General features: G+C 45.0%; 1 protein-coding gene across 1 annotated transcript in view; it reads right to left on the bottom strand.

Annotated features, from left to right (window-relative positions):
• Positions 1–6,832: 6,832 nt before the first annotated feature.
• si:ch73-212j7.1 (centrosomal protein of 170 kDa protein B) overlaps positions 6,833–15,000 on the bottom strand; it is a 27,261-nt gene continuing 19,093 nt past the window's right edge. The window contains exons 18-22 of the mRNA XM_031315209.2: positions 14,286–14,423; positions 10,689–10,777; positions 8,842–8,935; positions 8,697–8,748; positions 6,833–7,561 (exon numbers count right to left, since the gene is read on the bottom strand). Of these exons, the coding sequence (XP_031171069.1) occupies positions 7,368–7,561; positions 8,697–8,748; positions 8,842–8,935; positions 10,689–10,777; positions 14,286–14,423 (567 nt within the window). The 3' untranslated portion in view covers positions 6,833–7,367. The remainder of the gene's footprint in view (positions 7,562–8,696; positions 8,749–8,841; positions 8,936–10,688; positions 10,778–14,285; positions 14,424–15,000) is intronic.

Here is a 15,000-nt window from a genome sequence, read left to right as displayed (position 1 = left end):
TTTGTCAAAGTGTAGTTTAGTTTTTTGAAGAAAACAAACACCCAAAATTGAATAAAGTAGTGAACTAATCCTTCGTTTAACTTGCACGCAGCGTTGTAGGGAACCATGCATGTCATTTTTAGACAATTTGGATGAAAGAATCCTAAATTTCTGATGTAGAAACTTTTAAAAATGGGTCAAATTTGACCTGAGGAACAAGGAGGATTAACTTCAGTGTGGGTTGAACCCGGTACCGTGGGTTGAACAAGTTAACAGAAACTGCAGTAGTGAGCATGAAGACCTCCTCAAGGTTGAATAAACAACGAGTGGATTTAATTATTAAAGCCCGGCTCTAATCAGATCTGTTTCTGTACTTAGAGTTCATTGATATCTTTAAATATGTGAAACCACTTCCTCCTCTCCATCTTCTTCTCATGCTCGTATAATTGGATTAAACGTACCGAACCGCCCGCTGAAGGCAGCAGGAAACAGGAAATTACATCAGCTTTGTTCAAAGTGTTCTGGGGAAGGAACGCCGGACAAAATCAACACTTTTTTGACACATTTTTCTATGTTTTTGGCACTTTTGTGTCATTCTAGTCAACATACTTTGACATTTTTTTTAAACATTTTAATTGCGAAGAGCGCTGCGTTGAACCAACCGTGTTATTTTGGGGTTATTTTGTTGAAAGAAACCCACATTTCTGATGTAGAAAACTTTGAAAAGGGGTCAGACTTGACCCGAGAACAACAGGAGGTTTAAAGGAGCTTGCACACAAACACCAACAAACACCAACAGTTGGGTCAGTGTGGGCCGGCCGTCTGTGTTTGTTGGATGGAGTTGGTAGAGGTTGACATGTCCAGTCTGGTCTGGTGGAGTTGGTAGAGGTTGACATGTCCAGTCTGGTCTGGTGGAGTTGGTAGAGGTTGACATGTCCAGTCTGGTCTGGTGGAGTTATTAGAGTGTGATATGTCCAGTCTGGTCTGGTGGAGTTGGTAGAGTTGGACATGTCCACTCTGGTCTGGTGGAGTTGGTAGAGGTTGACATGTCCAGTCTGGTCTGGTGGAGTTGGTAGAGTGTGATATGTCCAGTCTGGTGGAGTTGGTAGAGTTTGACATGTCCAGTCTGGTCTGGTGGAGTTGTTAGAGTGTGATATGTCCAGTCTGGTGGAGTTGGTAGAGGTTGACATGTCCAGTCTGGTCTGGTGGAGTTGGTAGAGGTTGACATATCCAGTCTGGTCTGGTGGAGTTGGTAGATGTTGACATGTCCAGTCTGGTCTGGTGGAGTTGGTAGAGTTTGACATGTCCAGTCTGGTCTGGTGGAGTTGTTAGAGTGTGATATGTCCAGTCTGGTCTGGTGGAGTTGGTAGAGTTTGACATGACCAGTCTGGTCTGGTGGAGTTGTTAGAGTGTGATATGTCCAGTCTGGTGGAGTTGGTAGAGTTTGACATGTCCAGTCTGGTCTGGTGGAGTTGGTAGAGTTGGACATGTCCAGTCTGGTCTGGTGGAGTTGGTAGAGTTGGACATGTCCAGTCTGGTCTGGTGGAGTTGGTAGAGGTTGACATGTCCAGTCTGGTCTGGTGGAGTTGGTAGAGGTTGACATGTCCAGTCTGGTCTGGTGGAATTGGAGAATGTCAGATCAATGTCGCCCATTTTCCAACAACTGACAACATTCTAACGGCTCGAAATGCTGTCTCTAAATGGGTGTTTTTTCTGGCAATTAGTGGAGTGACCATAATGAGTAATTCCTCAAAAGCTTGAGGAGCAAAACGGGCAAAATTCGCAAAAGCTGGAGTATCTTCTGAGCGAAGTTCTTGACACTAGTTAGGATAGACACCCTGTTTTGCATGTCCAATATCCAAGGTTTACACCCCAGTCTCCTCCTGGCTCATCTTGATTGCTGTCTCTCCTGTACACGGCTAGCAGCGTTACAGGCCAGGTAGACCAGAACTACTCTGGCCACATTCAACAAGGTCTCCACTTTATCCATGTTGTAATAAACCAAAATTCAAATAAGAAAAGGTAGGACTAGGTGACAAAAATCAGTCTTGTCTGTTAGTGTCTGGGCAGTGTGGACTGGCAGTTGGTTTATGAACATTATAAAAATGAACAACTGAGAATTGCCAACAGCTGCCAACTTTATAATGTTGGAGTTTGTTGGTATTTGTTGGAGCAGGGTGCAAGCTCCTTTAGATGATCTCAGCCTGATTTTCAATGCCATCCGACACCCAGGAAGACCAAATGTTTCTCAGACAAAATAAAACCAAAGCTTTGTGTTTTCATCACTCAGAGCGTAGATTCAGGAAGTCTCGTGTTCGACATTCAGCGACTCTGAAGGCCCGGACACACCGAGCTGATAATCGGCCGTCTGACAGTCTGGCGAGGTCGGTGACTCGAGTCTGGTCGGTGTGTTCCGTGCCGTCGTCCGTCCGAGGAGCCGTCGGCCTTCATTTTGGCTGATTTGACATGTATAATCGGGGGGGGCGGGCATTGCCGGCAGTCGGACTCAAACGAGCCATCTGATTGGTGGAGAGCTAACCAGGAAACGGGGAGCGGGATGAGCGTGACTAGAGTCTCTCAAAATCTGAGTAAAATCTTTTAAACTGACCTTTGTTGATCTGAAATGAAGACAGATTCAGCAACTGCACGGCCTATTTCTCTCTTAAAATGTTTGGTAACACTTTACTTGAAGGTATTGACATAATCGTGACATGACACTGTCATAACTATGACATCACACTGTCAGGAATGACTTTTTCATGACTTTTTGGCAAATTTCCATGACTATGCATTCCTGATAATGTCAGTCAATATTATACAATAAGAATAAAAATCTGTTAAAGTTTACCCTCAGAGGTTTAACAATTAACAATTTATGTGGTTCATAGTGGGATTCGTAAATTAATCACATATTATTATGCTCTGTTAAAAATTCCATGACTTTTCCAAAACTTTCTGGGTCTTTTTATTTTTCCAAAACCTTTCCAGGCCTGGAATTTACATTTTTTCAAATTCCATAACTTTTCCAGGTTTTTTCAAAACGTATGAACCCTGAACATTATAAACAAGTCATAAACGTTTATGACTTCTGTCATTAAGTATCATTCGGTTTTTGTCATGACAGCTTGACATTCAATTAGTTTGGGATGTCTTTATAATGACAGCTTGACATAATGTCATCCTGTTTAATGTCAAGTTGTCTTAATAAGGACACTCCAAACTAATTTAATGTCAACTTGTCATAATCAAGACAACCCAAACAATGTCAACTTGTCATGACAAAAACCGAATGACACTTAATGACAGAAGTCATGAATGTTTATGACTTGTTTATAATGTTTCTGACACGTTCATGACAGTGTCATGTCATAGTTATGACAGTGTCATGTCATAGTTATGACAGTGTCATGTCACGATTATGTCGATACCTTCAAGTAAAGTGTTACCAAATGTTTTCAGAAACACGTTCCGGTGAACTATTTTAGTCCAATATGAGATCGTATTCTGAACGAGCCGCCATGACAGCCTGGCTTTGAGTTTCTGGAGAAACCAGACCCACGTGACGCGTTCGTCCAATCAGCTGCCGGTTTTCATTTTTGGGCGACAATCCAGATTAGCGCCGCCTGCTGTTATGGAGACGTATTACGTCTGGTCTCTTCGGTGTGTTCTGAGGAACTTTTTGGACCAACTCGGGGAGACTGATCAGTCCAGCTTGCTTTACTGCCGACGGTCGACCGTCGGCTCTGTGTGTCTGGGCCTTAAAGCACATTCACAGTTATCGCACAATCACAGCAACATGGCAAAGGAAACATTCAATAAAATATAACGTTACATCTTTTTTTTTTTTTAGTTGAGTCCAGACGGCTGCTTCCTGTCTGCTACCACTTCTCTTCTTAAATACAGACAAGACAACTTTAGACACAATCTGTTCAAATGCAACGCAACAACAGATTATTAGAGCACAAAGTTCACACATCATCCACGTACTACTGCGACGCGAGCAGCGTCTTCTTTTTGTAGCTTTCACTAAATGTTGTTCAGCTTGTGCGATGTAGAAGCAGTCCTACATAGGTACGTTCTTTCAAAAAGCATTTGTTCTTACGGACTCAATCACTGCAGAGAAAGGAGGTTTGTTCTGGAAGGTTTCCGTGGATCCACACCGCCAGGAGAGGGACTTTGTAGCTGTTAGACGCCCAACTTTCTTTATGTAATTATCAGAGACTACCGTCCCTGAAAAACTCCCCCATCAGTGGTTTGTTCCAGCGTCATTCTGACCCATATTTAGGTTTCTAGTGGCCGAGAGAGGCAGCGCCCTGAAACCAACCCGTTCTCACTCCCAACTTGTAAAATACGGACGTTTGGACAGTGGTTGTCGGTGTCTGAAGCGACATAAAAAGCGTCCTTCAGCGTGTTTGTAGAACGTACCGGGGAGAGCAGCAGCTACACAGCATGTTGAAGATGATGTAGCACTAAGAGCGACTACGGTAACGAGTAGTTTTAAAGCCTGAAAATCAGCGTAGGGAGGTTGGTTGGGTGGGTGGATGGGTCAAACAACACAGGACCTTCACCCAGGAGACCGGGCATCGTGTACCACGTGTCATGTTATCTACGCTTGCCCTACGCGCGCTACGCTGGTCGACGTAATGACGGCGCCGTTGATTACGGGAAGGTGTTTACGTAGGTGGAGCGTTCAATGCAGTAGGCTGTGAGAAAGTGAAAATGGATCCGAAAGAATACGAGTTGTGCATGAAGGAATCTACAGAGAGCAGCCAAAATGCAGCAACTTCAGGTACGGCAAAGGAAGGACAGTCACTGTTTACTTCATGAATGTGTTTACTGTGTTCATGGACTGAGGATGGGAGGAGGATTCGGCAGAATCTTAACCAGTGGATTTGGTATTCGGCCGAACCCCAAAAATCTGGATTCGGTGCATCCCTATGAAAAACCACTTAGTTTCAGTGACACGCGGGACAAGAACGCCACCCTAACTTGCCTCCAGATTTTGAGGTACTTGTACTCAATCATCCGCGGAGATATTTCACTCTGGGTCCGACATTTGGGATCACTTTTCAACACGCTTAAACGGGTCTCATGCTTCTTGCGTTCAGCGCGGTCGAGGGGCGGCGTGGACAGTCTCGTCCTTCATACCGATTACGGTCAAAGGGATCAGAGCGGATCAAAGAACAGACTGTTTCTCCAATCGTAGACAATCATTGCAAAGACGTTGTACGCGCTGTTACATCTCAGATGTGCGTGGCTAGGCGCTCAGACCCTCCGTGCACGGTCGCCCAGGCCGCATTTGGGTCATATCCAGACCGCCTGACCGCGCTGACCGCGCTGAACGCAGGAAATACGTTATAGTCGTGACTCTTAGCACCTTTTAGTAACGTGCAACGATGGTTAAAAACACTTAGGGTGAAAGAAAGATCAGGGGTGGTGTTATAGACACAGGGGACAAGAACGGGACATGTACCCCGGTCTCCTGTCATACTAGTCTCTACCGGCAGTGTTGTAACTAGGTACTTTTACTCCAGTACTGTACTTCAGTCCAAATGTTGAGGTACTTGTACTTTACTTGAGTCTTTTCTTTTCATGCCACTTTCTACTTCTACTCCGCTACATTTCAGAGAGAAATATTGTACTTTTTACTCCACTACATTCATCTGTTACAGCTTTAGTTACTAGTTACTTTACACATTAAGATTCCTGCACACAAAACACATGTAGTTTATAAAATGTGATGTTTGATTATAAATGAAACTAGCCAACAATATAACGGCCTACAAGTCCAGCTGACATGATTTGTACTTTTACTGCAGTAATCTGAGTACTTCTTCCACTACTCTCTCCTGCCCGGTGCCTCACATACAGGCACTTCCTTGGTGCTTTCCCCGAAGTTGAAGCTGTAGCTTTTTTTTTACATTTTTGTCCCTTCTTTCAACATTTTTGTTGCTTTTTTTCCGCTGTTTTTGTCGCTTCTTGCTACATTTCTGACGTTTTGTTAGCCGCTGAACAAGCATCAGTATTTACGAGTTGGGAGAGAGAACGGGTTGACCAACGCCAACACATGAATATCATCTTTGCAGAACATTTGTCTTAAAGAGTTTCTTGCCATATGGAAACTGCAAACAACACAATAAAAGCCGAGCTAGTCTAGAAAGCTTCTGCCTCTCTGGGCGCTACAGAAGTTACTTCTGCCTCTCTGGGCGCTACAGAAGTTACTTCTGGGCGCTACAGAAGTTACTTCTGCCTCTCTGGGCGCTACAGACGTTACTTCTGCCTCTCTGGGCGCTACAGAAGTAACTTCTGGGCGCTACAGAAGTAACTTTTCTGGGCGCTACAGAAGTAACTTCTGCCTCTCTGGGCGCTAAAGAAATAACTTCTCTGGGCGCTACAGAAGTTACTTCTGCCTCTCTGGGCGCTACAGAAGTTACTTCTGGGCGCTACAGAAGTTACTTCTGCCTCTCTGGGCGCTACAGACGTTACTTCTGCCTCTCTGGGCGCTACAGAAGTAACTTCTGGGCGCTACAGAAGTAACTTTTCTGGGCGCTACAGAAGTAACTTCTGCCTCTCTGGGCGCTAAAGAAATAACTTCTCTGGGCGCTACAGAAGTTACTTCTGCCTCTCTGGGCGCTACAGAAGTTACTTCTGGGCGCTACAGAAGTTACTTCTGCCTCTCTGGGCGCTACAGACGTTACTTCTGCCTCTCTGGGCGCTACAGAAGTAACTTCTGGGCGCTACAGAAGTAACTTTTCTGGGCGCTACAGAAGTAACTTCTGCCTCTCTGGGCGCTACAGAATTAACTTCTCTGGGCGCTACAGAAGTAACTTCTGCCTCTCTGGACGCTACAGAAGTAACTTCTGCCTCTCTGGACGCTACAGAAGTAACTTCTCTGGGCGCTACAGAAGTAACTTCTCTGGGCGCTACAGAAGTAACTTCTCTGGGTGCTACAGAAGTAACTGCTACAGAAGTAACTTCTGGGCGCTACAGAAGTAACTTCTGCCTCTCTGGGCGCTACAGAAGTAACTTCTGGGCGCTACAGAAGTAACTTCTGCCTCTCTGGGCGCTACAGAAGTAACTTCTGGGCGCTACAGAAGTAACTTCTGGATGCTACAGAAGTAACTTTTCTGGGCGCTACAGAAGTAACTTCTGGGTGCTACAGAAGTAACTTCTGGGTGCTACAGAAGTTACTTCTGCCTCTCTGGGCGCTACAGAAGTTACTTCTGCCTCTCTGGGCGCTACAGAAAGTAACTTCTGCCTCTCTGGGCGCTACAGAAAGTAACCTGGGTGATGGTAACTGATGGTAACGGATGGTTACCGATGGTTGGACGGGACGGCGGTGTGGACACACATTGTCTCCAGACTCCAGAGAAGCTACGGTGGCCCGTTCAGGCCATGTAATGCGCCCCGTCCGGTCCACGCGGTGATCTTTTGGTGCTTTCATTGGCGTTGGCAGCAGGCGCGCCGCGGGGTTTGACGGCGGGTTTCTTGTCCCTGGAGGACGTTCGAGTCTGGCCGCGGGACGGCGTCCCGACCGCTGCCAGCTGCAGAACACCCCCAGGCTCCACGATGGTGTTTATAACTACGGCAAGCACAAGAAGACATTAATTATCACACTAAATCCACTGCAGGTTAGATTTTATATCTCTTATTTAGTGATAGACACCTGGAACATAAACAGAGTTAGTTACACAAAGACTAAATGATTTGAAACCCAATTTAAATGCTGGAAAAAACAACTAGGAAGATATTTTACGTAGCAGTGAAAATCTGATATAATACATTTAGATATACACTCACCTAAAGGATTATTAGGAACACCAAACTAATACCGTGTTTGACCCTATCCTATCAATATGGGCCAACATTTCTAAAGAATGCTTCCAGCACCTTGTTGAATCAATGACAAAGAATTAAGGCAGTTCTGAAGGTGAACCACTACACCACCCCCACCACCACCGGCCTGCCCAGTAGTAACAAGGCATGACGGATCCATGTTCTCATTCTGTTTACGCCAAATTCTGACTCTACCATCTAAATGTCTCAACAGAAATCGAGACTCATCAGACCAGGCAACATTTTTACAGTCTTCAACTGTCAACAAATTGTAGCCTCATGTTCCTGTTCTTAGTGGAGATGAGTGGCCCCCGGTGGGGTCTTCTGCTGGTGTAGCCATCCACCTCAAAGTTGTGTGTGTTGTGGCTTCACAAATGCTTGGCTGCATACCTCGGTTGTAACGAGTGGTTATTGGAGTCAAAGTTGATCTTCTATCAGCTGGAATCAGTCGGCCCATTCTCCTCTGACCTCTAGCATCAACAGGACTGCAGCATACTGGATGTTTTTCCATTCATCATCATTACCATTCTTTGTAAACCCTAGAAATGGTTGTGGGTGAGAATCCCAGTAACTGAGCAGATTGTGAAATACTCAGACCAGCCCGTCTGGCACCAACAACCATGCCACGCTCAAAGTTGCTTAGATCACCTTTCTTTCCCATTCTGACATTCAGTTTGGAGTTCAGGAGATGGTCTAGACCTGGACCACACCCCTAAATGCATTGAAGCAGCTGCCATGTGATTGATTGATTAGATAATTTCATTAACGTGAAATTTAACAGGTGTTCCTAATAATCCTTTATGTGAGTGTAAAGTTGTGTCTGATTGTGTTCAGCAAACACAAACAGCATAAAACATGCAAACCCAATCTGCTCAAAGTACCTTCCAGCTGCCTCTGGACTCTTCTCAGCTCCTTTAAAATGGAGGTGATTTCCTGTAACAAGAAACAGAAGGAGAGAAAGTTGCAGCGGCGCTCACATCACATCCTGCGTCTTATTTCTGATCAGGAAAGAGTTTGCAGAGGAACCTTGTTGGAGGTTTTCAGGATGGGGACTTCATTCTCAGCGTTGATCTTCGCCTCGATCTCCTCCCAAACCTCTGCCTTGTTCTGGAACAAAACCCTGAGAAACAAACAGTGCAGGGTTCCAGCAGACGCACAACAAGTTCTGATATGACGCACAACACACACAACAAGTTCTGATAGGACACACAACACACATAACTTCTGATAGGACGCACAACAACTTCTGATAGGATGCACAACAACTTCTGATAGGATGCACAACAACTTCTGATAGGATGCACAACACGAACAACAACTTCTGATAGGACGCACAACATGCACAACAACTTCTGATAGGACGCACAACACACACAACAACTTCTGATAGGACGCACAACACACACAACAACTTCTGATAGGACGCACAACAACTTTTTTTTCCTTTTTTTAAAGATTATTTTTTTTGGGCTTTTTCCCTTTATTATAGAGTGACAGTGGATAGACATGAAAGGGGGAGAGAGATGAGGGACGACACGCAGCAAAGGGTAGCAGGTCGGATTCAAACCCATGCCGCTGCAAAGGACTCAGCCAACGAACACTCTTACCGGGTTAGAGGTCGCCCCACGAACAACTTCTGATAGGATGCACAACTACTTCTGATAGGACACACAACTACTTCTGATAGGATGCCACGGATGCACCAAATCCAGGATTTGGATTCTGCTGAATATTGGGCTTTCTGACAGGGTTTTTTCCCAGTGAACCGAACCCTACGCTTGCACTACGCGCGCTACGCTGGTCAGCGTAATGACGGTGCCGTTGATTACGGGAAAGTGTTTACGTAGGTGGAGCGTTCAATGCAGTAAGCTGTGAGCAGAAAAAGTGTAGTTTGGCAGTACTTTCAATCAAAAGAAGGCCATTCAAGTCCAGCTACATGTTCAATCTGTAATGCTGATTAGTCTGGTGGTGGCGAGGACCCTAAACTATACACAACATCACCGCTGTTACAACATCTGGTATGAAACATCTGAAAGAATACGAGTTGTGATGAAGGAATCTACAGACAGCAGCCAAAATGCAGCAACTTCAGGTACAGCAAAGGAAGGACAGTCACTGTTTACTTCATTAATGAGTTTACTGTGTTCATGGACTGAGGATGGGAGGAGGATTCAGCACGGTTTCGCCAAAAATCTGGATTCGGTTCAAAACTACTTCTGATAGAGCTACCGATCCTTTAAATAGACTCTTCCTCAGACCGGAACCACCAAACAGACTGACCAATATGTAAATGTAAATGGACTGTACTTATTTAGCACTTTTCTAGTCTTAACGACAAAGCGGTTTAACATAGTACAGGAACTATTCATACACATTCACACTGTGGCCGAGGCCGAGGTACAAGGTGCCACCTGCTCATCAGATAAACATTCACGCACACTTACACTCCGATGATGCAGCGATCAGTGTCTTGCCCAAGGCCTGATTCGTTGCTTTTTTCATCGCAATTTTTAACGCATTCGTCATTTCTTCGTTAGGGTTAGGGCAGCTGCAGACCAATGTAGTGCCAGCGAGTTGGGATTTATGGCAAGGTACCACACACACACACACACACACACACACACACACACACACACACACACACACACACACAGAAACAGACACACAGAAACAGACACACACAGACAGACACACACACACACACACACACACACACACACACACACACACACACACACACACACAGAAACAGACACACAGAAACAGACACACACAGACAGACACACACACACACACACCCTAACCCTAATTTTACAGGACAAAAAGTCGTAAAAACGGTTTTAATTCTGAAGGTCATTAAAGGGCTCCCTTACTTCATTTTTTCGGCGAGCTGCTCCGTGTTCTCGCGGATGGCCTGAGACAGCTGAGACACGGGATTCAGCATCAGGTTGTCCAGAATCACCTGGAAGGGTTCATCAGAGACAGGAAGATAAACAGGAAGATAAACAGGAAGACACACACACACACACACACACACACACACACACACACAGACACACACACACACACACACACACAGACACACACACACACACACACACACACACACACACAGACACACACACTGGCTGGAAGGGAAGGGAAACAGTTACGGCGAAGACAGGTTTGGATTAAAACCCTCCCGGGAAACAAACACGTTTCCTGGGTGAAAGTATTATAATTTAATTATTATATTAGCCTAGATTTGGCGAGATTTAGCGTAGCTTGTTAGCGTAGCTGCATCCCTTCTAGCAACACTTTCCATCCTGGTTTCCCAGAACACCAAAACTAACCGCAGCAGTCTGCAGACTCAGGGCCAGCGTTTTATATTTATATTTATATATATATATATATATATATATATATATATATATATATATATATATATATATATATATATATATATATATACACACACACACGTTCTGCTCGTCTAACCGTTCAAAAACTAATATCTCAACAACTAGAACTTTACTGATCCATTCCTGCTTCCTCTAGACTTCAATCACTCCGCTCCTGCGACTCTGAGGATAAACTGTACATCTGTGGCTCCACTTTCGGGAATTTAACTTAAGAATAGTGTTGGGTACTAGCCTGACCAGCCAGCCCCACATGCAGATGTTGGTCTGGGTCTGACCCACATCCAGATGTTGGGTCTGGGAACTCCCCATTGGCTGGGCTCAATCCGAGGGGCAGGATAAACGGTTGTCTTTCAAATTCCCTCTGCACGCAATAGGATAGCGCTCCAACCAATCAGAGCAACGCTAGTTGATAGATTCAACTTTAAACTCTGAACACATCTTCCTTTTTTAAGAATGACTTCAGGGCCGTTCTTTGTTCTTTTCTCAAAGAAAAGCTGAACTCCAAGTCTTCCAGAGTCGCGGCCAAAGCCGATTCCAAAGACCGCTGTTCACCAGCAGCAGCAGCCATAAGCCCCGCCTTCCGACTCTATACACGATGTGATTGGCCCGGCTAGAATTTCGTTTTTCCAGCTCGCAAGCCAACGAGAGTTGCTAGACGACCCTGGCTGCAAATTACATTTGCTGTCGTTAGGGTGCGTCTACATTTCTAGGCTAGTTGGGTACCGCAACCCCGTTCCTAAACGCCGGTATCTAGCCATCAATCAATCAATTAACAAGCTGTTAATGTTTCAGCGATAAGGAAATAATCCAAACCAGTGGTGTAGTCTCTGTGGTAAAGGTAAAGGTACTTTATTGTCACATACACATACATACATGTAGCGAAATTCATTGTCTGCATTTAACCCATCCCTCAAGGGAGCAGTGGGCAGCCAATCACAGCACCCGGGGACCAACTCCAGATCTCAGCCGGTGCCTTGCTCAAGGGCACTGACTGGAGAACCTAGTACATGTTTTTAGTTGGTGGGGGAAACCGGAGCACCCGGAGCAAACCCACGCAAACATGGGGAGAACATACACACTGCACACAGAATCACTGTGCGCTGCCTCAAGATAGCAATACGACGGGCGCAGGTGCATTTGCTATTTAAACAACGTGGGCGCTGGACGGTCTTAAACTAGCGTCAAGCTTTGTGCTTCACTGTGTGCAAGATAGGGCCCAAAGTCTCTCAGGACGGTTCGTTCCATATGGATGCTGAAGGGGGATTTTTGCATCGTTATCTGATGCTGAGAGACACCAACCAAGCGTCAGTATTTTACGAGATGGGAGTGAGAACAGGTTGGTTGTTGCTCTGGGACGCATCGCTCTGGGACGGGCGAGTATGAAGCTGGGAGGGATAGATCACAGAATATGTCGGTAAGCGATCCGTGCTGCCTGCACCATCCGATATACACATAAATACGTGACGGTTCCCTACACTATTTGTACCACGCATGCGTTGAAACACTTGACGGCCAAGCTGCACAACTGGCAGCATATTCTTGTAGGCTACATTTTATGTTATTCCTTATTTCATTGTTTAATTCGTTGTTATATTTGTGACATGTAATGTGGGGATGCGGTGATGTGTTTAAGTGTAGCTTACGCTATGCATTACGAGGTGTTTACGTGGCTGCCAATCCTAAATAATAAAGGAGCTGTTACATGTTACATGAACAGACACCATTTTGGTTCCATGTGGAATGAGGTCTGAGTCTTTCTGTCACTGCAAACCTGCAGTTTCCTCCACACTCCCGCTGCGCAAATGTGCAGAAGACTGGAACAGATCGTGCAGTGTCGTAATAGGATTATCAGTAGGGGTGTACGATTCAGAAAATGTCACGATTCGATTCAGATTTTTTGGCTCACGATTTGATTCAATGTCGATTTTCAATTCAAAACCGATTCTCGATTAAAAAAACGATTCACAGTATGTAAATGTAGTAACTTTTCACATGTATGTATGTATCTATATATATCTTATATATCCCTTAGTACAGTGGTTTCCCCCCTACTTATGTCTAAGAAAAATTGCGCCGAAACCGAAGTTGAGGTAACTCTCGAGATAGAGCCTTACTTTCTTTTTTGATAGAGGGGTTATCAGCACTTTTACGTTTCTCCGCCATGTTTCATTCATAAAATAGTGATGCTGTGACGGGATGATAGCAGCTAGCAGCTAGCATATAGCAGCTAACAGATAGCAGCTAGCATATAGCAGCTAGCAGCTAGCAGCTGACCTGATGACAGCAGGGTCCCAGGTTAAGAGGTCCCGGAGGTTTGGCCTACTAAGTAGCCTGACTACAATTTTAAGCGAGAACAAAAATATATAGTTTTTATACAGACTTTTGTATACATTATATATTCTAGTGTATTATCATAATTTGTTTAACATGTGCAAATATTTTTTTTTACCTCAACCTCAAACCAGATAAAGACTTGCACCCCCCCTGTGATCTTTGCCGCCACCCTGAGGGGTCCCCGGACCCCAGGTTGGGAACCACTGCCTTAGTACATTCATGTGGATTTTTTATTTAGTATTTTTTATTGTCCATATTATTCCTGTGGATTTGTTATTTTAACACCCTGTTTATGATGTATGTGTATGTTGTGTGTGATGTCTGTAAGCTACTGGGACCTTGAATTTCCTCTTGGGGATCAATAAAGAATCTCTCTATCATGTGATTGTAGTAGACATACAATAAAATTAAATTAAAAAATATGAATCGATTTTGAATCGGTAGAGCTTGAATGGCAATTCGAATACGAATCAATTTTTTTGCACAGCCCTAATCATCAGCGCATGCACGAACATCTTGCACATGTCGGATCGTGCAGGCAGCACAGATTGCGTACCCACAGTATTGACTACACCACTGATCCAAGCGATACCCTACAAACATCTATTGCACATCGTCTCCAGATAAAAGCTGGCTGAAACCAGGTAGCGTCTCATTAATTAACTACATATTTCGGGATCCCGGAGCCTCCATGTGATTGGACAGTAAGCAGCCTCTGTGTGATTGGACAGTGACCTCTTGGCGGTTCCACGGACGGCGTTGCTTAGAAGCGGCCTCCGGCTCGTTCATGTTAGCGTCCAGGTCCGAGACGACTGCAGAGCCCGGAGGAACCTTCTGGAAGTTTAAACTGGCCTCGGGGATATGTTGGACCAGCTGGAACGAGAGCAGAGGCAGTCCAGCCACTCAATATACACTGCTGTTATATTAAAGGCAGACTACGCAACTTACAGCTTCAGTCCCCCTACAGGTTGGCTCATGGAACTGCAGCTCGCAAGCATGTGTGTGTGTGTGTGTGTGTGTGTGTCTGTGTGTGTATGTGATTGTGTGTGTGTGTGTGTGTGTGTGATTGTGTGTGTGTGTGTGTGTGTGTGTGATTGTGTTTGTGTGTGTGTGTGTGTGTGTGTATGTATGTATGTATGTATGTATGTATGTGTGTGTGTGTGTGTGTGTGTGTGTGTGTGTGTGTGTGTGTGTGTGTGTGTATGTATGTATGTGGCTGTGTGTGTGTGTGTGTGTGTGTGTGTGTGTGATTGTGTGTGTGTGTATATACGTATGTGGCTGTGGGCTGTGTGTGTATGTATGTATGTATGTGGCTGTGTGTGTGTGTGTGTGTGTGTGTTTGTGTGTGTGTGTGTGTGTATATATGTATGTGGCTGTGTGTGTGTATGTGTGTGTGTGTGCGAGCTTGCGAGCTGCAGTTCCATGAGACAACCTGTAGGGGGACCGAAGC

This window comes from Sander lucioperca, chromosome 19 (genome assembly GCF_008315115.2).
Source record: "Sander lucioperca isolate FBNREF2018 chromosome 19, SLUC_FBN_1.2, whole genome shotgun sequence".
Classification (NCBI taxonomy): domain Eukaryota; kingdom Metazoa; phylum Chordata; class Actinopteri; order Perciformes; family Percidae; genus Sander; species Sander lucioperca.
This window is presented reverse-complemented; position numbering and strand designations above follow the sequence as displayed.